This window comes from Choloepus didactylus, chromosome 21 (genome assembly GCF_015220235.1).
Source record: "Choloepus didactylus isolate mChoDid1 chromosome 21, mChoDid1.pri, whole genome shotgun sequence".
Taxonomy (NCBI): Eukaryota; Metazoa; Chordata; class Mammalia; order Pilosa; family Megalonychidae; genus Choloepus; species Choloepus didactylus.
The window spans coordinates 22,729,450-22,754,068 of NC_051327.1; the positions used below are offsets into that span (position 1 = coordinate 22,729,450).

Below are 24,619 nucleotides of genomic sequence, written 5' to 3' on the forward strand. Positions count from 1 at the left end.
ACCAGATCGACTCAGCTGGGCTCTGCCCAGCTTACAGCAGTGTTTATTTTTAACAATTTGAAATGTTCTATTATTAGGCCCACCCCTTCCTAATACTCTGCTTTCCTCCTGAGCCGTGGTGAGGGCTGTTCTGAGCCTGGCGCGTTGTTCCTTGCTGAAAGCGTTCCCTCCGCTTCAGACCGGATGCATGGCCCTTTCTCAATTCCCCCCAGTAATCCCTGGAGTTCCTGTTGTGAGAAAGAGCTTCTCTGCTACTTTTTTAAAGAAACTTTTTGGGTTTTTGAACAAATCTTAAGTCAATAGCTTTCATACTGTTTTGACTGTGACTTACAGTAAGAAATATATTTTACCATAAAACCAATACCCATATCTATATAGATTTACACGTGACTGAAACAGTAATTTTACAAAACAAATACCACATGGAATACAAGTTAAAAACAAAACTGGTCCTAATCTATTTAAAGGAGTTCACAGTCTACCAGTGGGTCACAATTCATGGTTTTCAAATCCTGGCTGAGTAACTTTGCTCCCTCAAGCCTGTGTTGAGCCCCGAGCCCCAGAGCCCTGTGGAGGCGGCTCCAGGCCGTGTGCTGGGGACAGGGTGCCCACAGAAAAGACAGGTTCTCTGGGACTTCCTCATTCGAAAACAGAGAATCCTGTTTAACAAACTGTTCGGGATACAGGCCAAAGCCCATATCGTGACCCGTCTCGGGTTGATCATTGTCAGCCATTTCCCCATGTCCCGCGCCCTACCTCAGCTCTTCCTTTCTTCCTCCCTCTGTTTTTCTCCAGAGCTCTTATAGTCAGGTTTTCCTGTGTGTGTTAATGTCTTGGGTCCCCACGTAACTTCTGTGAAGGCAGGTGTTGCTTTGACTGCATTGTTTCCCGGCACCCCTAGCAGCAGTCAGAGCACACAGTAGGAGCACACATGACTGTAGTTGGGTTTTTATTGGAAGGTCCATATCTCAACACCACCCTGGGCACTGCAGCTGCAGGCACGGGGATTCTGTGAAACCGGCTTTCTGGAGAAGCAGTCATCAGCATTTGAGTAATTACCAAAGATACTTTGTAGTTATTCTAATGAAGGTGAAATTGAACTTGTTTCTATTCTAGGAGGTATTTACTTCCCACAGTATCTTAGAAGGCTTGGTCCTTTTGGTAGAGTCGGAAGCAGGCAGCTGTGGCCATGACGTCCCCAGCTTTTCCAGGCCCTTCCTCTGCGCGCCGTCTGACGGCCCCGGAAGGCAGGGGACTGCTCGGTGCCTTTGTAGCTCTCTGCCCCTAGGGGGCAGCGCTGACCCAGAAACCACATTTGAAGCCCCGATCTGAATCTGTCCCCTAATCCCCATGGGCCTAAGGGGAAAGAAGTGCTTGGCTTCTTTCTAATTGCAGGAGTAAGACTCAAATTTAGTGTGTATGTATAGAAAAACATATATAGCAAACATATATAGTAAAGGATATATAGCAAATATAGCACAAGTTATTTAAAAACAGTCTGAACTCCTCACCAAAGAGGCCCTTTTCCTCAGTGCTGGCGAGGGTGGGGTGCTGAAGACTCGTGGGAAGTTTGCCAGAGGCCTTGCCTGGCCATGCCCATATCTGAGTTTCTGTGGTTAGCAATGAAAAGGTTCTCCCACCTCAGAGAGATTATTTACTTTGAGGGAAGGACAGCGAAATCTCCAGCTCTGAGAGCCTGGCTTGTTGAAGAGATGTAATGTATTCAGGTAATCACATGACATTGCCAAAAGAATTAATGTACACTTTTGTTTGTCCTTAAGAAGGCTGGACCCAGCCAGGCGGGACTGTCTGGTTCCCGTGGGGTGTAGAGGAGAACGGGGGTGAGGGGGTGGGAGTGGGGTAGGCAGGGAAGGGTGGGATCTGTCTCTGCAGTGACTGGAGACACTTCTGAGAGCCCCTACTGGGAAGGAGCCAGGCAAGGCTGGGGGCCCAGACATGGAGCTGCAGGAGGCCAGGCTGGCTGCAGTTCTCAGTCCCACAGCTCCTTAAATTGGAGTTCTCTCAGGCACACTTTGCTACCATTTGTGAAGTTCCTTGTGTTACAACTGAAGAGTATTGCAATTTCCACAAATAGTGAAGCTATAGGAGAAAGCCAACAAAGCATTTTAGTTGAAACATGCAGTACTTGCTCCATCTGCAGGCATTTGGTCATTAGCTACTCTTTGCTGTTTAACGTGTTAGATTGAGGCACCGAGTTAGGAAGCAAAGAAAGGAACTAAGATGAGGAAGACAGTCCACTTCTTAAGGCTTCAAGTCTAGTGAATGAACCTGAAAGTGTTATGTATGACTTGTTTTTCTTTTCATAAGATCATCCGTATTTTGCATAAAGTCCTCCCTTTGAGACGCACATCCTTTTCTTGCCAGCCTTCATCTCGGTAGTCTTTCATACAGTTAGCTCCTCAGGGGGGAGGCGGGGGTCAGACCTAGACTAGGCCCTAGAAGTCCAAAGGTAACAGACTATTGTAGACTGTGAGCTCCTGGAGACCGGGAATTCTGCTGCCTTGGTCCGTGCTGCGTGCGCACATGGCACGGAGCAGGTTTTGGCTGAAGCGCCTCCTCTTCCCAAGGCCGCGTAAAGGTGCCCCTTTGCCTCCCCCTGGGGGTCCGCACTCCCCACCCTGACCTGCCAGCCTCCTCATGGTGTGCCCCACACCAGCCAGCGTGGGAACTCGAAGTGCGCAGGGATCCTCTTGAGATCCCGAGGCCTTTGCTGAGAACAGAGCTTGGGAAGGCCTGGGTCTGGAGGGGAGCTAAGAGGGCTGTGATGCCAGTTCCCTAAAGAAACAAGTGTTCTCCATTGTCACTCTGAACTGAGCTTTGTCCCAGAGCATTTTGGTATTGGTGGTGATGTCAAGTGATGTAATTAGCAAATCTTTGTTTTACAGTCCTGACTGCCACTGAGGAGATGAGTATTTACAATTAAAAGCTGGGGGGGTGGGGGGGGCTGACTAAGTAATTGATGGTTTGATTCAGGTGTGGAGCAGCTCACCTGGAGCCTGTCTTGTTGATATGTGTAATGGAAATCTAAAAATACACTTCCTTCTGCTACTCTGCCAAACATGCAGCTGGTTGAAGGTGGCAGGAACAGCTACTTCCTCACATATTTACAGTCCGAGATCCTTCTGTGATTAGCGGGTTCCTATCATTGTCATTAGGAAGTGGTGTCCTCGGGTTCAGTCCTATTCAGTCCGGCTTCTTTATGGGTTGTTCCCAGCGCTGCAGGAAGCACGTGGCAGTGGGCATCTTGCGCAGCTGCAGTGGGGCAGCGGCTTCCAGACCCTGACACTTGGTTATGCCCAGCCCTGCCAGTCTGCTCATCTGTGGCTGCCTTACACAAGGTGACCATTGTAGCCTAGGGCTTGTCTCAGGCCCTTGGATTTTCCAGTAGACAATGGCCTATTCTTGCTAGCAAATACCATGCTGACATGGAGTGAGAAAAAGGAAAGAGCAAGTCAAGCAGGCTTGAATTCATAGCTCTGTGACCTTGACCAAATTATTTTGCCTCTCTGAACCTCCATCTATTTTTTTTAAAGGTTGGGGGGAGGGTGGGGGTTTGATCCAACTCCTCCCTCATAGTGTTGCTCTGAAGATGGGGTGAGTTGTGCATACAGAGCACCCCCATCCAGGGAAGACATGCAGGTTTTTACTGTCTGGCAGCCATTAGTTTTATCTTGAAAAAGACTAGGCCTACCAGACCCTTGGCCAGAACTGCCGAGAAGTGTGCAGAGATGTGAGTCCACAGCTGTGTCAGAGATGCACAGCTTCTTGCCAAGACCTTCCAATAGGCGACCCATTTAAAGAGCCAGAACTGATTATGTTACCATAAGAAATTAAAAAAAAAAAAGTCTACGTTAAAATTAAAATAATAATGAAGTCCCTTTCTTAAATCATAAAGGGAAATGTGCCCCTCTTAGGGTTGCGGCCTTATTTGTGGAGGGCTGATGAGGAAATCTGGCCAAGAATCAGATCAGACCCCTCAGGTTTGTTCTTCAGAAGTTATTTCCTGAGTCCTAGTTTAGAGAGGGTGTGGCTGCAAGGCCCTACCACCCCTCCCCTAACGATCCTTTTAAAATGTAAATCAGATTCTCACCCTTCCCACCCATGCACCCACCCCCTTCCAACCTTTCTGGCTTTCTGGCATTCCATTGCTCTAAAGACAAAATCCAAACTCCTCCCGCAGCCACAAGGGCCCACGTGATTGGCCCTGGTCCCCCCTCTTACCTCCCCTCCCTCCCTGGCCTCCAGCCACACTCGCTTCCTCTGCTGCTCTCCTGCAAGCCTTCCCTCCTGCGCTTCCCTCTGCCCTTTCCTGGCTAACTCCTGCTCACCCTTCAGGGGTCAGTTTAGCAGCCACACCCTCCTAGAGGCCTTTGCAGTCCCACTCTACTTGGAATCTGCCGTCCACACTCCACCACCCTGTCCTTTTCCTTTGAAATGCTCCATAGGTGTAACTACACTGTTACATAAACTCCAGGGAGGTAGAAACTAGGTCTAATTTGTTGTATCCTTAGCATCTAGTACAGTACTCAACAAATAATAGAAATGCAGCAAATGTTGGGAGAGCAAGTAAATGAGTGACTAAGTAAGGTGGTCTAAAATTAAACTCACCCTCTCACCTCTGCTTCCACCTTCACTCATTCTGCTCCTCTTCTGCGTCACTTGATCCAAGTTGGTGCTTCTGCCAAACTTGTGTCTCAAATCGGAAATCTAGAACCATCTCGCCCCCTTCCAATCTATTTCTACTCAGGAAACATTTCTGTTTTCTCTCCTCCCTGCCTGCCGCCTCATCTCTTTCACAGACTATTCCTGTTGTTTCTTAACTGCCTTCCTGTCTCTTGTCCCAGCCTCTTTGAATCTGTGCAAGCATTCTGAAATCCAAGCTTGACTTTCCCCTTCCCCAACTTTCCATGATCTAGAGCAGAAGAGTCACAACACTTTTTGATTGCTTACCGTATCAGAAAAGTTGTGAACAGAATGCCCACCCCCACCCCAGGTATGTGTTCATTTATAGAACATTTTAAAGGGTGAGATGAAATAAATCATACCTTAAAATAAGTTTATTGAATGATTTGACAACTTTTTGTGCTCATTAAAATATTAATGCATTGACTGTATTTCATTGTTGAACTGTTTGAAGATCTGGTTTTAGATTCTAGATACTTGGCTTTAATGACTGTCGGGTATTAGAGTTCTCTAGGGAAACAGGACCAAGACAAGATATCTGTAAATATTATGAGATTTTTATAAGAATTGTCTCAGGTGACTGTGGGGATGCACAGGTCCAAAGTCTGTAGGACAGTTTGCAAGCTGGGAACTCCCGTGAAGGTTTTGTTGGATTTCCCAGGAAAAGCTGGCTGACTGAAGTAGAGGTAGAGTTCTCCCTTCTGACCGCTGAAATCCTCACTTCTTTTAAAGCCTCCAGACTTCTCTCATTGTTGAAGTTAGTCTCCTCGGTTGATTGTAGCTGTTATCAGCCATAGATGCAGTCAGCTTACTGGTGATTTAAATCCATGAAATGTCGCCACAGTAACAGTCAGGCCAGTGCTTACTTCACCAAACAGCGGGACATATAACCTGGCCAATTTGACCATGATCTTAACTGCCACAACTGTCGTATTGGGAAAGGTCCTTAGCGAAGAGGTGAGAGGAGTACTTGGCTGGTTGCATGATTGTTCTCACTGCGTGTCATACTTTATTTTATTCAATTTCATGAAGATGTCAGCTCCCCAAGGAATCCATCTCTGGCTTACCCATTCCCTCTTTGCTTGTGTGTGTGTTCACTGTGCTGCACTCAATTTACTTATGTACCTGACTCAGTAGACTGTGGGAATCCTTGCTCTAGGAAAAATAGAAGTTCTTGGACTCACTCAGTGAAAGGAAGGAAAACCCACCAATTCTGCCTGAGCCCAGCATTGCTTAGCTTTATTGATTCTTAAGGGTTCCAGCATCTGACTCATTGTCTGTTTTCCACTTCTTAAAATCAGTGTCTTTCTGAACTTTTTGGCTGTTGCCCGTGTGTCATGTGGGCCTAGGGGTGGGGAGGACCAGTGACTCTGGCAACCAGAAAGCACATGTGGCCTGCATGCCCATGGCTAGGCGGCTCCTGGTGTCTGTGAAGCTTTTGGGAACAGCTTAGTGCCCAGATCTCATCTTTTACTTCAAGAGATATGATTCACCATTTGACCAGTTTTGGTCAGTTTTACAGTTTTGAGTACCTGAGATAGCAAAGCAGAAAGCTGGAATTTCAAAGGTTAGATTTGGATTGACCACAGCCTCATGCCTACTATCTGTATCAGTAACTTCTCTCTCTGGAGAGTGAGATTAGAAGTTTCAGTGGAGGACCATTCAAACCTAAGTGAACATTTTCTACCATGTTCTACTTCTGAGAAAAGGTTGGACGTCAAGGAAGTAAAACCCAGTGTACCAGGGAGCCAGGCAGCTTCAGAGTGGACTCACAGAGACTGTGGTGAAGTGGAGGCAGAGGCTGGTGACCTGGACTTCGTGTCTTCTCTGGGGTGGTTCACCTTGCCAGCCAGGCCTGGAAGGGGGTTCTGGGGAGCCTAGATGAAGTGGTGACCTGGGAGCATCTGCTGGCTGTTGAGGAAGCTTGTGAGAGTGGCTTCCTAACAACTGCTTGAATTGAAGGGATGAGATGGGTATTTTAATGAAGACTTTAATGGAATACTCAAACACCTCGATGCTGTTGTGAGGACTAAAGGGCATCATGAAACCTTACCGCAGAGCTCTCTGCTCTTCCCCATTCAGCAGACAGCTGCTGCTTTTTGTGCATCCCTGAGAGACAATGGTGAAGGTTGGAATAAATGGATTTGCCTGTATTGGGCTCCTGGTCACCAGGGATGCTGCAAAGTCCAGCACAGAGTCAATTGTTGCCCTTAGTGACCACTTCATTGACCTCAACTGCATGGTCTACGTGTTCCAATATGATTCCACTTATGGCAAGTTCAAAGGCACCATCAAGGCTAAGAACTAGAAGCTTACCATCAGTAGGAATCCCATTACCATCTTCCAGAAGCTAGATTCTGCTAACAGCAAATGGGGTGGTGTTGGTGCCGAATATGTTGTGGGGTCCACTGATGTCTTCACGACCCTGGGAAAGGCTGGGGCTCACTTGAAGGGTAGCCCCAAAAGTGTCATCATCTCTGCTCCTTCAGCTGATTGCCCCCATGTTTGTTGTTGGTGTGAACCATGAGAAGTATGACAACTCCTCAATGATTGTCAGCAATCTTCCTGCACCACCCACTGCCTGGCCCCCCCTGGCCAGGATCATGCATGACAACTTTGGCATTGTGGAGGGACTCGTGACCACCATCCATGCCATCATTGCCACCTTGAAGACTGTGGCATGACGGCCATGGGGCTGCCCAGAACATCATCCCTGCATCTACCAGCGCTGCCAGGATGGCGGGCAAGGTCATCCTGGAGCTGAGTGGAGCTCACTGACCTGACCTTCCATGGCCCCACCCTCAGTGTGTCCTTCGTGGATCTGACCTGCCATCTGGAGAACGTGGCCAAGTACGATGACATCAAGAAGATGGTGAAGCAGGCATCAGATGGCCCCCTAAAGGGCATCCTGGGCCACACTGAGGACCAGGTTGCTTCTGTCAGGACTTCATCAGTGACACGCACTCTTCCACTTTTGATGCTGGGGCTGGCATTGCCCTCAATGATCACTTCTTCAGTCTCACTTCCTGGTGTGACAATGAATTTAATCATCAGTAACAGGGTGGTGGTCCTTATGGTCCACGTGGCCTCCAAAGAATAAGAGCCCCTGGACCACCAGCCCTAGCAGCAGCACGAGAGGAAGAACGAGGCAGTCAGCTCCTGGGGATTCCTAGCCTCAACTCCATCCCCCAACTGAGAGTGGCCCAACCTCCACAGCTTCCATCCCAGATTCCCTGAAGAATGGGGGTGCTCAGAGAGCCCCACCTTGTCATGTACCATCAATAAAGTACACTGTACCCACCCACAAACAAAACTTAACCCAGAAACCTCCCATGATTGCCTGGTAGCCACTCCTTATGCACTCACCAGTGTACATGTGCCTTCTTCATTTAGAAGAAAGGAGCTGCCTCCTTGCTGTATTTTGGATGATGGTGAATTCAGCTGTTTCCTTCTGATCTGAAAATGCACACAGAGGGTGGAAAGCATAGTCTCTGATGAGATTTGAGAGCCAGAATATGAATGTCCTTCATTTTTGAAGTTAATTGTTAAACTATACTGTGCCTTTCAAAATGGGCCTTGGGGTTTTCTCACTAACTTCTCTTTGAAGAAAGTGATGATGTTCATTTCAAAGAGACATTCAGTCCCATTTCTTCTACCTGACATTGGTTAAGCATTTTTTGGATTTAGGAACAAATCCTAGCTGTGCTTAAGAGGAGAGAATTACAATTTAGTAAAACATATACAGTGTTTAAAGCAAAGGGTGTGTTTTAAAGAAGCAACACAGAGAGAGATCCAAGTTACAATTACTCGGCCTGTCATTTGCTGGCCTGGTTTAATTGTGTTTTAGGGTCTAGCTGGGTCGTCTCTTTGAAAGACGTTTCATTGTCGTTCTCAGGGATCCCTGGGCCCTTCCAGGAGGAGTGCCGTGGCCCAAACCCCACTATTGACCAACCGTAGAACCACTGTGGCAGCAAATTGAGCAGTGGTTCCGTAGGGACCCCTGAGGAACTGAGCAGGTCATATGCCCCTGTGCTCCCGGGCCTCACCTCGAAAGTGGGTGGCTTTCCTTCTGAAGGTGGCCCCCGTGAACCAATAGCTGCAGAGTGCCGGGAATGCTGAGACACAGTATAATGTGCGCGTTGTTTATAAGCTGCTTTCCTGCTGGGGGGCTGGGTTAGTATTGTTTTGAAGGTGAGGATTCAAATACCAGCCCAGCTGTTCTCCAGCTGTTGTTTATCCTCCAGCTTTCTGGAATAGTCAGGCACAGGGTCTTTTATGCTGCTCTATGTTTTGTTGGGTGATAAATAAATATACTACTGATTTAGTCTCCGTCTCCTGACGGTGATGTAGGTAGTAGACTAAAGAGCATTTGTACCCCTTGGAAGTAATGGCATTTAAGTACAGAATCTTAGGTCGGCTCATCTCTGTTGCCACTCCCCACTCCATTGAGCAAAGTTTTTTTGCAACATCCCGCCAAAGGGTTGTTTAGTTTTTCAGCTCTCCAAGCAGTCCATTTCATTTTTGTCTCTTTTCTTAAATTTTGCTTATTTTTGAACTAGGTAATACATTTACACAGTATAAAATTCAAAGGACAGAAAGTAAAAAGTCTCTCATGCCTTTCAGCTGCCCAGAGGCAATCAGTATTACCAACTTACTGAGTATCCTTTAACATATATATTATACACGACTATAATCTGCCCCCTACCTTTTTTATACGGAAAGGTAGCATAGTATACATACTATCCTGTGCCTTGATAGAGTCATCTTAACAGTATATATTAGAGAAAACACTTTCAGATTCTTTTTAATAATTGTATAATAGTTCATTGTATGGATGGACAAATGTTTTAATCGTTTGCTGTTGAACACAGTTACCTTGTACATGTATTTCACAAGTGTGGAGAGCAGCTAAAGGAGATATTTCTAAAATTGATGTGAATATATGATCTAATACATCTCCTATCAATGACCTCTCCACTGGGTGTCCCACAGGTACCCCTGTGTCAACACCACCCAAGTCAAGCTCATGATCTACGCAAGCCAGGACTCCTCCATTGTTCCCAGTCTCCAACAGTGTCACTGTTATCTTTGGTTGCACGAACTTCCCTCTCCCTTACTCTCCTAGCCAAGCCGTCACCAAGACTGCTGGTTTTGCTTCCTAAATTTCTCTCAAGTCAGTCAACTTTTTTTCTCACCCACATCCACTCTCTCCTGGGTGACCTTAGTTGTTTCCTGGCTCTTTTACTCTTCTACTTTTTCCTCCCTCCAAAGTGTTTTCCACACAGAATTATCTATTAAAATTGCAAATCTGATCATGTCAGTTCTGTGCTTAAAACCTTTCAGTAGTGTCCTTATGGCTCTTATGATCAACATCAGAGTGGTAATGAGGCCCCATAAGGCCCCTCATGGACTGAACCCTGCAGTCCAACTACAGGAACCAAACCAGCCGTGCTTTCTTCTGCCACAGTCTTCAGTTGCCCTTCCTCGGTCTAGAAAGCTATTCTCTTTTTACTGCCCCTCCCTAGCTGTCACTGACTCCTGTTTCAGATCTCAGGCTTCACTTCTTCAGGCCTTCACTGTCTCCCCAGATTAGAATGGGTACCCAGATAAAGCTCATGACACCATTTTTTCTTTCATTGTACTTATTAGAGTTGTAATTTCTGTTTATATCCATGATCATTGGATTAATGTTTCTTTCTTCGATTAGACTGTAGCCCCACAAGGGCAGTAACCAAGGCTGTTTTGCTTACCACTGTGCCCTAATTCTTGGCCTTGTAAATGGCATTCAGTAGGTGCCCAGTAAATTCTTATTATTGATAGGGGATCAATATGTTTCACGCATATGAAAATATTTTATAAACTATGAATGATCCTACAAAAAAAGGTGTTGATTTTTTAAAATCCATGCTTATAAGTAAAGCTAAGCTATGGAGGATGACATCCGTCTGCGGGTGATGGATGACTGAGGCAGTGTATCCCTTAGGGACCCTTGTGATCTTAATCTGGATCATTCTTTAGTTCCTTTCAACAAGTGTCTACTTTTGCCGGACCCAATACTGGGTGTAGGGATTGCAGAAATTAATAAAATGCAAACCCTGTCCCCAGGCAGCTCACAGTGTTTTTTGGTTTTGGTTTTGTTTTTTTTTTGCATTTATTTATTTTTATTTTTATTTTTATTAAATTCAGTTTTATTGAAATACATTCGCACACCATACAATCCACTGTCCACAGTATGATAACGTAGTTATGCGTTCATCACCACAATCTATCTCTGAACATTTTCCTTACATCAGAAAGAACCAGAACAAGAATAAAAAATAAAAGTGAAAAAAGAACACCCAAATCATCCCCCCATCCCACCCCATTTGTCCTTTAGTTTTTATCCCCATTTTTCTACTCATCCATACACTAGATAAAGGGGGTGTGATCACAGTGGTTTTTATGTTTGTTTGTTTATATCTAAATTATATTTTATACTCCCCAGTTTATTTTGAAAACAGTCTCTTCTGTATTTCCAAATGAATTTGAAATTACAGTTATCTCAAAGTATACAGAAATTACCTGTATTCTCCTATAAATGAAACAGTGATAAAGGAACACTTCACATATTATTTAAGGACTTCAACTTAACAGAATTCTCTTTTTCCAGCTTTTTAAACTATTTTTTCCCATCTAACCCAATATGTAATATTTGGGTTGTATGTGCATATAAAATGGACACATTTGTCAAAATGAGCATAAGATGAACCAGCATACAGTGTCCTTTTTGGATATAAATTTTCAAAGGCAAGGTGGTCCAAATGGGAGCACAAAACTGACTTCCTCATGAAATAAACTAGATAAACGAAAATTAAGAATAATGCTAACAATTTAGTCCATAAATCATTCTCTTTCCTATCTTTCTGACATACAAGTGTGCATTCTGGGTATGTGTAAATCAAAATACTTCCAATCAAGATTATGAACTCCTGTGACTAGGGATAAAAGGCCCTGGGGTAAAAAGAGAGGTAGTATAGGTGACTAGAGGACATTTGTCCATCAGGTTATACATATCAACTTAATAAAGAGGTAGATTATTTAAAAGTCTCAGTGGGCTCAGATAGTGACTTGGGCCTGAAAGTGATGTTTTAATTACTTATTGAGATCATAATGAAGCAAATTAGAATGCTAGCAGTCACTGGATTAGATACCTTACAGCTAAACATTGGAAAGAAATAATTGTTACAAAAAACACTATATTTTGTGGTTCTACTATTTTGTTTGTTCCACTGTTTTTGTAATTGGGGCAAAATAAGCGGTCCAGTTTGTTTAAGAGCATTTAATGTACCCCATAAACTATCTGAATCAAAGATTTTTATTAATTCTTCTGCCAAATACAACATTGATTTCCATCTACAATTATATTTTGTTTTTTTTTTTTTAATTTAGTTTTGTTGAGATATATTCACGTACCATACCATACTGTCATCCATGGTGTACAATCAGCTGTTCACAATACCATCATATAGTTGTGTGTTCATCCCCCCAATCTATTTTTGAACATTTTCCTTATACCAGAAAGAATCAGAATGAGAATAAAAAATAAAAATAAAAAAGAACACCCAAATCACCCCCCCCATCCCATCCTGTTTTTCATTTAGGTTTTTTCCCCTTTTTCCACTCATCCATCCATACACTGGATAAATGGAGTGCGACCCACAAGGTTTTCATAATCACATTGTCACCCCATGTAACCTACATTGTTACACAATCGTCTTCAAGAGTCAAGGCTACTGGGTTGGAGTTCATTAGTTTCAGGAATTTACTTCTAGCTATGCCAATACATTAAAACCTAAAAAGGGTTATCTATACAGTGCGTAAGAATGTCCACCAGAGTGACCTCTCGACACCATTTGAAATCTCTCAGCCACTGAACCTTCTATTTCGTTTCATTTCGCATCCCCCTTTTGGTCAAGAAGGTGTTCTCAATCCCACGATGCTGGGTCCAGATTCATCCCTGGGAGTCATATCCTGCATTGCCAGGGAGATTTACACCCCTGGGAGTCAGGTCCCACATAGAGGGGAGGGCAGTGAGATCACCTGCCAAGGTGGCTTAGTTGGGGGGGGGGGCACATCTGAGCAACAAAGAGGGGGGAGACTGTTAGGCACATACGATTATTTTTTAAGATAAAAAACAAGTCAGTTGAAAAAAAAGTTGTGGCCTTGAGCTTTGAAGCATTATACTTTTAACACGCTGATTAACAGAACATCACCGTAAAGATGTGAATCATTGTCACCTTCAGCAATGAATGGATGCAGCTTTCCTGCGACTTCTCCAGAAATGTTTTGCAGTACCTAACACACAGCTGCTACACAGTCTCAAAGTCGGGGTCATTCCCATAATAGGGACCTTCAATGATAATTTGTTCTTGTGGATCATAGCTCAAGTAGTTCAATTTTCACTTTGCAGTTTTTATCTTCATTCTCTTTTCTATTCAGATCTCTCAGATTGCTTTCATCCATACGTAGTATATAATCAAATGTGGCAGTTTTCTTCGGTGACCTGTCCTGCTTTGTGGGCTGTTTTAATATCATGATTTCTCAGGCAGCTAACAGCTCTTGGATTTGATGACCGGCACACGTCCCAGTCAGAAATGGCGGCACTGCCAGTGATCCAATTATCTGAAATATTCTGATCAGTTACAAGTTTTCTGAAAACTGCTTCTCCAGTGGGTGATCGACAAATGTTACCCAAACTTACAAACAGCACTGACTTGGGTGGCTGTTCTGCCATCATCTCAGGAGCAAAGAGAGGCAGAGCGTGAGCTTGCAGTGTTTTATTTTTAAAAATGTAAAATTACATTAAGGCAGTCTCATGTGGGGTTTTTTCAAGTGGCCCCTGGCATTTTAGAAAGCTTTATGCAAATTGAGATTGGAGAGCAGTACTCTCTATGAGGAAAAACTTTCCCCATGCTTTCTTCTAATGAATTTTGCCTCTTCTACTGAGAAATTTCTTTTGAAATATCCCTGCTGAAAGAGAAAGATCCACTAAAAGAATTCAAACCAAGTGAAGCTTGTTTCGCATTCTCTTTTGTTGAACAAAAGCTGGTATGGTGTCCACTCATCAGGAGCTGTCTTTTTGTCTGTCCTTTATCCCCAGGAAACCTGTAGGAAGTGTCAGGGACTCTGGAAAGATCACAATGGCCTCACCTGTGAAGAGCTGGCTGAAAAAGATGACATCAAGTACCGAACATCTATGTGAGTTGATTCTCTGCTTCTCAACTTCTTCGTTGGCCCTCCCATTTTGGGAGAGGGGACACTGTGTATTGTGGGAAGAACAGATTCTGAAGCCGCCCCAAACTAGAGTGATCTTGGGGAGGTGACATGATCCTTGAACCTCTGTCTCCTCATCTCTGCAGCCTCATGGAGCTTTCCTGAAGGTCAAATGTAACTTATTGAAGATGCTTGGCACATAGGAATTCAGTAAATGTCGGTCTCCTTTTTCCTTATTGTCTAAATTAAGAAGTAAAACGTTTTACGTAGATTAGATTACACTAGTGTTGTTGTTTCTGTTTCCTATAGAATACTGTTGGCCTAAGACATTAAGTAAAATTTCCAAGCTCCAGAATGAAAAGAGATGCAATCAATAGTAAGACGTGCTGAGCTTTTTATAAATACTAACTTATTATTGTTTTAGTTAAAAGAAAGGCTAAGCTGCTGTAAAAGGCCCAAAAATGCAGTAACTTAAATAATACAGAAATCTATTTCTCTCATATGATAGTCCAGCCTTGCCAGGCTAATGAAGCAGTTCTGTCCCAAGAGGTGATTCAGGGATCTGGGTTGCAGCATATTTACACTCCAGCCCATAGGAAAGGAGAAAGGAAAAGACAACTTGCCAGGGCCGGTAGCTTTTCCTTAAGTTGTGAGTGATGCAGAAATTGTATACATCACTTCTGCTCCAAGGCAAGCACCAAGTGACTTTGTGCCCAGCTTAAATTTGAAGGGTAAGGAGGGAATTCTGTTTCTAAGGGGAAAAAAAAAAAACGGGTAGGGAACGGCTGTTTGGGAGTTGGTAGCAAATTGAGGCAACTGAGGCACAGAGAGCCCAAGTAACTTGTCCATGGTCACACAGGTAGTAAGTGGCATAGCAGAGATGAACCCAGGCAGATGGCCTCCTGACTGTGCTCTTTACATATCTGGTAGGCAGAATAATGACACCCCAAAATGCCCACATCCTAATCCCCAGAACCTGCAGTGTGTTATATGGCAGAAGGGACTTTGCATTGGTAACTAAGGTTATGGACCTTGAGTTGGCGGGGAATAGCCTGGATTATCCAGGCAGACCCAGTGTAATCACAGGAGTCCTTAAAAGTGGAGAACCTTTCCCAGCCGTGGTCAGATAGAGATGCTGTGATGGATGAAAAGTCAGAGAGATACCAAAGGACTCAACCTCCCATTGCTGGCTTTGAAGGTGGAAGAAGGGAGCCATGAGCTAAGGAATGCAGCAGTCTCTAGAAGCTGGGAACAACCACCTTACAGCCACCAAGAAAACAGGCACCTCCATCCTACAACTGCAAAGAACAGAATTTTGCCAACAACCCGAGTGAGCAGGTAACAGTTCCTCTTCTGAGCCTCCAGTGAGGAACACAGCCTGCCAACACCTTGATTCTATTCCACCTGAGACCGTGTTGGATTTCTGACCTACCAAACTGTAAAACAAATTGGCAGTAGTACAGATTTTGGCACCAAATGTGGGGTGCTAGCAGCCATGACGAATACCTAAAACTGTGGAAATGGCTTTTTAGAATTGTGCAATGTGCAGAAGCTGGAAGAATTTTGAGGATCATGGTAGAAAAAGCCTAAGATTGTCTTGAACAGACTGTGAGTAGAAATTTGAACATGAAAAACTCTGCCATTCAGGACATTCCATGTTCATGGATTGGAAGACTTAATATCGTGAAGATGTCAAAACTACCTAAAGCAAACTACATATTCAGTGAAATCTCTATCAAAATTCCAGCAACGTTTTTGACAAAATGGAAAAGCTAATCCTTAATTCATATGTAATTGGAAAGGACCCCAGATAACCAAAAGGATCTTGAAAAAGAAGAACAAAATTGAAGGACTCACACTTCCAGATTTCAGAACTTACTGGAAAGCTACAGTAATTTTTAAAATGTGGCATAAAGATAGCCATGTGGATTAATGGAATTGAGAGTCTAGAAATAAACCTGCACATATCTGGCAAGCTATTTTCGACAAGGGCTCCAAGTCCATTCAATGGGTAAAGAATAATCTCTTCAAAAAATGATGCTGAACAACTGGAAATCCACATGCAAAAGAATGAATTTGGGACCCCGGCCTCTCACCATATAGAAAAATTCATTCAAAATAGATCAAAGATCTATATGTAAGAGCTAATACTGTAAAACTTTTAGAAGAAAACATAGGGAAATATCTTCAGGACAGTGGATGCTTAGATATGATTCCAAAAGTGCAAGCAACAAAAGAAAAAGTAGATAAATTGGACTTTGTCAAAATTTTAAAATTTTTGTGCATCAAAGCATTTTTCAAAAAAGCAAAAATAGAACCTACAGAATGGAAGAAAATATTTGAAAGTCAGATATGGAAGAAAATATTTGAAAATCATGTATCTGATTAGGGTTGAGCATACAAAATATGTAAAGAACTCCTATAAAGGAACAACAAAAAACACAACCCATTTAAAAATTGGGCAAAGAATTTGAATAGACATTTCTCCAGAGAAGATACAAATGGCCAATAAGCAAATGAAAAGGTGCTCATCATCATTAGCCATTAGGGAAATGCAAATCAAAACTATAATAAAAGAGAGGATTGTGGGCACACGGCAGAGTAAGAAGTTCCAGGAGTCCATCTTGCAATCCAACTATTGAACTAGCAGGAACTGTATGAATCAATTATTTTGAAACTCTGGAGTCTAGTGGAACACCATGCAGCATCCAGGAAGAGCTGGAGGAAGAGGCTGGTAAATTATGGTAGATATAAATGAATTTCCTCTACCATGCAGCAGCTGCCATCCACCATCCCCCAACAGCATGGCAGGCAGCAGTGGGGACTGCATCCCGGGCTCCTGGTGCTGCTTGCTAGTGCCAGGGTTGGCTATAAGGATCTAGTTCTCCAAAATCAGGGGTTTGGAGGGGGGGGGGTAGTCTGATTATTGATCACTGCTTTTGATCCAAATACTTCCAGTCGCTGGGGGACCAGCTCTGAAGGCAGCCATTGTTCCAACTCCACCCCTTACCTCCACCCCAGGCAAAAGCAGCAGAAAGTTATAAAAAGACAGGACTTTTTTTTCTTTTCTTTTTCTTTCTCTTTTCTTTTTCTATTCCCTGTTTGGGAGCAAAAAATTGTTTCGAAGTCACAAATTGGTGGCTCCACCCCTCAACAACAACAAAAAATCTAGCAATCCCAGAGGAATGGGAGAACTAGATTTCCAGACTTGGAACAGCCGTAATACTCAGAATGTCCAGTTCTCAAAAAAAAAATTACAGAATACACAAAGAAACAGAAATATATGGCCCATTCACAGGGAGTAAAAATTCCCCGAAACCATCCCAGAGGAAGCTCATACTTTGGAACTATTAGGCAAAGCCTTTAAATCAACTGTCTTAAATCTGTTCAGTGAGCAAAAGGAATCAGTATGCACAGAACTAAAGGAAATTAGGAAAACGTCTGAACAAAATAAAGAGATGGAAATTATAAAAAGGAACCAAACAAATTTTGGAGCTGCAAAGTACAGCTCGTTAGATGGATTCAACAACACATTCGAACAGGCAGAGGAAAGGATCAATAAACTTGAAGACAAGCAATTGAAATTATCCAATGTGAGAAACAGAAACAAAAAATAATGAAGAGAAATGAACAGAGCCTGAGGGACAGCATCGAGCATGCCGACATACACATCACGGGAGTCCCAGAATGTCGGGGGCGGGGGGGGGCAGAAAAAGTTATTTGAAGAAATAATGACAGAAACCTTCCCAAATCTGATGAAAGACATGAATGTATACATCCAGGAAGCTCAACAAACTCCAAGCAGAGTAGATTTACACTAAGAAACATTATAGCAAAATTGTCACTATCCAAAGGAAAAGAGAAGGTTTGAAAGCAGCAGGAGAGACACAACTTGTCACGTACAAAGGACCCCCAGTGAGATTTACATCAGGATTTCTGAAAACAGGGAGGCCTGTAGACAGTGGAATGGCATAGTCAAAGTCTTTAAAGGACAGAAACTGTCATCCAAGAATTTTATATCCAGCAAAATTATCTTTAAAAAATGAAGGAGAAATAAAAGCATTTACAGATAAACAAAAGCTGAAAGAGTTCATTACCAGTAGGCCTGCCCTACAAGAAATGCTAAAGGGAGTCTTTGAAGCTGGAATAAAAGGACACTAGACAGTAACTTGAAGCCATGAGATGAAATAAAAAAACACTGGTAAAGATAACTATGTGGGTAAATATTAAATCCTTGTTATTGTACTTTTGGTTTGTAACTGTTCCCCCCATATGACTTAAAAGACAAATGTGTCAGATAATATTTTAAATCTATGTTAATAGGCATACAATGTATAAAGATATAATCTGAGACAATAGCAATATAAAGGGGGAGGGACAGAGATATATAGATATGGTAGAGAGTTAGTATACTACTGAAATAAAGTTGGTACCAAACTACCTTGTTGTTAGTTTAAGATGTCCATTGTAATTGCAAAGGTAACCATTTAGAAAATAAATAAAATATATAGAGAAAAGGAAAGAGGGAAATCAAAATTGTACACTACAAAAAGGCAACTAAATACCAAAAAAGGCAATAATAAAGTAATTGAGAAACAAAAATCATATAAGATATACAGAAAACAAATAGCTAAATGGCAGAAGTAAATCCTTCCTGCTCAGTTTTTACCTTCAATGTCAGTGGATTAAATTCCCCTATTAAAAGACCAGGATTGGCCAATTAGATGCAAAAGCGTTCATCTATATGCTGTCTATAAGAGCACTCACATTAGGTACAAAGACACAAGGAATTTGAAAGTAAAAGGGTGGAACAGAAGATCAATAAGGAAATAGAGGACTTAACAACACTATTAACCGGTAAGATGTAATGGACATTCATAGAACACTCCACCCAACAACAGAAGAATCCACATTCTTCTCAAGTGCACGTGGAACATTTTCCAGGATACACCATATGTTAGGCCACAAGTCAAATCTTAATAAATTTTAAATTATTGAAATCATACAAAGTATTTTCTCCAACCACAGTGAAATAAAGTTAGAAGTCGACAACAAAAGGAAAACTGGAAAATTTATAGATATGTAGAAATTAAACAACACACTGTTAAACAACTAATGGATCAAAGAAGAAATCCAGGGCTCATTAGAAATATCTTGAGACAAACAAAAACATCAATATACCAAAACTTACGGGATGCAGCAAAGGCAGTGCTAAAGGGAAATTTGTAGCTCTAAGTGCTTACATTAAAAAAGAAGAAAGGTCTCAAATCAATAACCTAACTTTACACCTAAAGAAACCAGAACAAGAAGAGCAAATTAAACCCAGAGTTAGTAGAAAGAAGGAAATAGTAAAGATGAGAGCAGAGATAAATGAAATAGAGAATAGAAAAAAAATAGAAGCTACAAAACCAAAACTTGTTTTTTTTTTAAAAATGGATAAAATCGACAGACCTTTAGCAAAACTGACAAAGAGAGGGAACACAATAACTAAAATCAGAAATGAAAGTGGGGAAATTACTGTTGATCTTACAGAGATAAAAAGGATTATAAGAGTGTTCTATGAACAATTATATGCCAACAAATTAGAAAACCTAGATGATGTTAATTCTTAGAAACATCCAAATGGCCTAATGTGATGCAGGAAGAAATAAAATATCTCAATAGACCAATAATAAATGAAGAGATTGAGTCAGTAATTTAAAAATTCCCAACAAAGAAATGTCCAGGACCAGATGGTTTCACTGCTGAATTCTACCAAACATTTAAAGAAGATTTAATTCTAATCTTTCTCAAACTCTTCAAAAAAAGAGAAGAGGATTACTTCCTAACTCATTCTATGAGGCTAGCATTACTCTGATACCAAAGCCAGATAAAGACAGCACAAGAAAAGAAAATTAAAGACCAGTATCCCTTATGAATATAGATGTAAAAATCCTCAACAATATACTGGCAAACCAAATCCAACAGTATGTTAAAAGGATTATATACCATGCCCAAGTGGGACTTATTCCAGGAATAGAAGGACGGTTCAACATAAGAATATCAATTGATGTAACACTCCACATTAATAGAATGAAGGAAAGAACCACATGGTCATCTCAACTGATGCAGAAAAGGCATTTGACAAAATCCAACATCCTTTCATGATTAAAAAAAGAAAATCTCAGAAAACTAGAAGTAGAAGGGAACTTTCTTAACATGATAAAGGGCATTTATGTAAAGCCCACAAGGGTTTTTCTGGACCTTGGGATGGAGTAACTATACTTTACATGAGGGATGGATGTGAATCTTTGCAGGCCAGAGGTAGGACTGTGATAGGCAGGATAACAACCCCCAAAGATTCCTAAACCTCACCCCCAGGTCCTGTGACTATTTTATCTTAAATGACAAAAAGGACTTTGCAGATGTGATTAAGGTTACAACAACCATAGAAAACCAATAATACAACATACATGCATAGTGATCACAAACATCGTTCCAATGAGAAAAGTAGACGGTTGGTTCGTTAAGTCTAAGCTTACCAATCTGTCAGCCTTGGAAATTTAGAGTGGAGACAGTGGCAAGGCTCTGGGGTCATCAACATGTCAAAAATTATTCTTTCTTCTTAGTAGGCATCTTGCCAGGCAGTCTGCTTATGCCTACAGTTGTGCTATTGACTAAAACTCTTTAAACTTCTCATTTGAGTTGTCTTTCAGCCCTCTGAGTCACCTCGCCCCAAAAATCTTTCGAGTTGAAAGGAGGAAAGGATTTCTTGTTGCTGTTTGAGCCTTTATTGTGCCTCTGAGAACTACCTCCCATTCATGCATCAGTATAGATATGTTGGGTGCACATTATGGACAGTTGTAGTTAAGAGCTCACTCTGAAATGAAACTGCCAGGTTCTAATCCTGAATCTACCACTCCTAGGCCTTGTAACCTTGAGCAAGTTACTTAACCTTTCTGTGCCTCACTTTCCTCCTTTGTAAAGTATGGAGCATCATAGTACCTACCTGTAGGGTTATTATGAAGATTAAAGTGCTTAGAATGGTTCTTGCCACATGGTAAGTCCCCAGTAAATATTAGCGCTTTTTTTATTTTAAAGGAAGACCCTGCTTTACAAGTGACACTGGCACTTAAATGGATACATTTTTCATGCATTCAGGGCCAGTTCAAGCCTTGTCATGTGTATTCTTCTTGCACTTGGTAATCATTCATGATGCCCCATCGTCAGGCATTTGGATGAATCCAGGGCTCGGTAGCAGGCCAGGAGATGTTTCTTAGAGGGAGAATAGTTAGTTACTTACCTAAGCAGGACCTCCACTGATTCTCTCGTCAGCACTTGCCATGGGCTGCGTTCAACATCTTGGTCTGTCATGGACACTTGGAATAGCTCTAGATCCTAAACCAGCTGGTAGGCCTCTCTTAGTCTGGGTCCTAAATTTGGCAACCTTTTGAATCAGCCATAAGTAGATCCAAGCAGGACATCTAAATGTGGACTTCTTTCTTAGTGGTGGGGGACACAATATATAGCAACATGTGCCTAACTTTGGAAGGGATATCCAGACAAATACCCCTGACCACCAGACACCAGAATTTCATAGAGATTGCACATCCCTAAATTGTCAAGGGATTTGTCTTCCACCTCGTGGCACACACACATCTTATTCATGTGTCCTAGAGGACCTGCTACTTCCTGTTCACCACATTCTATCTGCATGTCATTCAAGTAGACCAGTGTGTTGTCTTGTTGGATGACAAATGATCCAGATCCTTGCATACTGCTTTTGGTATTCTCTTCTTACTGGACAGAAAAGAAAAACATTTCTAGATCAAAAGCTGCATACCAGTTGCCAGGGGCGACGTTTATTTGCCCCCAAAAGAAATGACATCTGGAACAGCAGCTGCATTTGAAGTCAGCACCTGATTATTAGGCTTACAGTAATGCACTGTTCTTCTCCAAGGCCCATTCTTCTGTACAGACCAAACAGGGAAGTAAAAGGAGATGTGTTGGAAATTGGCATTCCTGTGTCTTTGAACTCTTTGATGAAGGCACCAAACTCAAAAATTTCCACAGGAATCCGGTATTACTTTTAGTAGGGAGGGGTGCTCCAGGGGCTTCCACTTTCCTCTCCCCACCATATAGCCTTAACTTGAGGATGTCCTGCCAATTGTCAGCTGTTAAAAACAAGGAACAGCAGGGTACACACAGGGAGGCGTAAGCAGTTTATTGTTTCTGTATCATAAAATACAGCGTAATAAGGGGTGTAAAATGTGGCTAGATCTTGGCACCTTGTGACATGTTATGAAACTTAAACTTTAACCTGTATTAGGGAAATCGTTTACAGCTTTTCTCTTGGATTATTTTATGTTTTCTTAAGAAAATCTGCAAGCATCCACAGAAACAAAAGTAATACTATAATGAACTCCCAACAACTGTCAACATTTTGCCACACTTGCTTCATCTATCCCATTTCTCTTTCTTCTTTTTAAAATGCTATCGTATTTTAAAGCAAATCCAAATCCAAGCCAGCTTGTAATTTCACCCCTAAATTTTCCATTTTTTTTTTCTTATATCACACATATCGCTACTAACAAAATTGACATTAATAATCGCTTTGATAGTGTGCTGGTTTGGATATATTATGTCCCCTAAAACACCATTATCTTTGATGCAGTCTTGTGTGGGCAGGAAATGTATTAGTGTTGATTGGGTTGGAGACTTTTGATTGGATGTTTCCATGAAGATGTGATCACTCAACTGTGGGTGAGGTCTTTCATTGGATAATTTCCATGGAGGTGTGGCCCCGCCCAGTCAGCATGGGCCTTGATTAGTTTACTGGAGCACTATGTAAGCTCAGACAGAAGGAGCGGGCTTGCTACAGCCAAGAGGGACACTTTGAAGAATGTACGGGAGCTGAGAGAGAGCTGCAGATGAGAGACAGTTTGAAGATGGCTATTGAAAGCAGACTTTTGCTCTGGAGAAGCTGAGAGGAAAAACAACCCAAGAGCAACTAAGAGTGATGTTTTTTAGGAATTGCAGCCTAGAGAGGAATGGCCCAGGAGAAAGCCATTTTGAAACCAGAACTCGGAGCAGACACCAGCCACGTGCTTTCCCAGTTGACAGAGGTTTTCTGGACACCATTGGCCATCCTCCAGTGAAGGTACCCAGTTGTCTTACTTTGGACATTTAATGGCCTTGAGACTGTAACTGTGTAACCAAATAAACCCCCTTTTATAAAAGCCAATCCATTTCTGGTGTTTTGCATTCCAGCAGCATTAACAAACTAGAAAAGATAGCATCTCATGCCCAGTTCACAATTAGATTTCTCCAGTTTTCTCAAACCAGCTTTCCATGTATGCCACAGTTTGTTCAGATCAGGATCCAAAGTAGGTCCAATTATTGTGTTTGATGATGTGTTTTAAAACTAGGATAGTCGCCTCTCCTCCAGTGTGTTTTTTTGTCATGCCATTGACTTACTGAAACAAAACAAGGGCAGTCAACCTGCGGGATACTTTACTTCTGGAGATGGCTGCTTCCTTATGGCGTCTGTTCCAATTTGCTAATGCTGCCATTTTGCAAAACACCAGAAATGGATCGGCTTTTATAAAGGGGGTTTATTTGGTTACACAGTTACAGTCTTAAGGCCATAAAGTGTCCAAGGTAACACATCAGCAATCGGGTACCTTCACTGGAGGATGGCCATTGGTGTCCAGAAAACCTGTTAGCTGGGAAGGCATGTGGCTGATGTCCACTTGCTCCCAGGTTGCATTTCAAAATGGTGTTCTCCAAAATGTTGCTCTTGGGGGGTTTTGTCCTCTCTTAGCTGCAGCTGCTCTTCAAAATGTCACTCTCAGTTGCTCTGAGGTCCCTCTGTTTGTGAGCTCTTTTTATAGGACTCCAGTGAATGGGCAGGGCCACATGTCCGTGGAAATAATCTAATCAAAGGTGTTACACACAGTTTGGTGGGTCATATCTCCATGGAAACACTCAACAGGTTCCAACCTAATCAACACTAATATGTGTGCCCACACAAGATTGCATCAAAGAATATCGTGTTTTGGGGGAGCATAATACATCCAAACCACACAGCGTCCTTTAACTTGTTCTTCTATTCCCTGTATTTCCTATAAGTTAACATTTAGATCTAAAGGCTCGATTAGATTCACATTCAACTTTTTTTGGCAAGAATATGTCATAGGTGGTACTGTGTATTTCATATTACATCACATCTAGAGGCACATAGTGTTGGGATATCCCACTGTTGAATGTGTTTAAGCAAACTGATGACATGGCCAAAATTACGTTGTTTTGATGCCTATATGATAAATCTCTTTAAGGAAAACAATACTGGGGTTAAAGAGAGCCTTTAGAAGGTCATTACAGCACGTCACCTTACAGCCACCAGGAGAGTGCTTAATGAAAGAAGAAACTGCTGAATTCCAGTCAGAAAGCGTTGTGGCATTTTAGCTTACCTGCCTACAATCCCCTGTTCCCCACTTCTGCGACAGCAGTAGGGACAGTGGACATATTTCTGGTACAGCTTACTAGTGTCGGGACTAGTACGGACCTTGTGCTCAAAACATGGTGATGTGCATTTTGACCTGTCAGGTGGTTCCCTGGTGACCTGCACAGAGGCTGACATTTGTTTCGCCACCTCAGGCTGGAGCAGTTTTCCAGGATGCAT

At 42.4% G+C, this 24,619-nt stretch overlaps 1 protein-coding gene across 5 annotated transcripts in view; it reads left to right on the forward strand.

Annotated features, from left to right (window-relative positions):
* The window catches only part of RNF216 (ring finger protein 216), a 185,566-nt gene that overhangs the window by 136,548 nt on the left and 24,399 nt on the right, over positions 1–24,619 (forward strand). For all 5 annotated transcript variants that reach the window (XM_037815392.1, XM_037815395.1, XM_037815394.1 and 2 more), the window contains exon 14: positions 13,844–13,941. In XM_037815392.1, the coding sequence (XP_037671320.1) occupies positions 13,844–13,941 (98 nt within the window). The remainder of the gene's footprint in view (positions 1–13,843; positions 13,942–24,619) is intronic.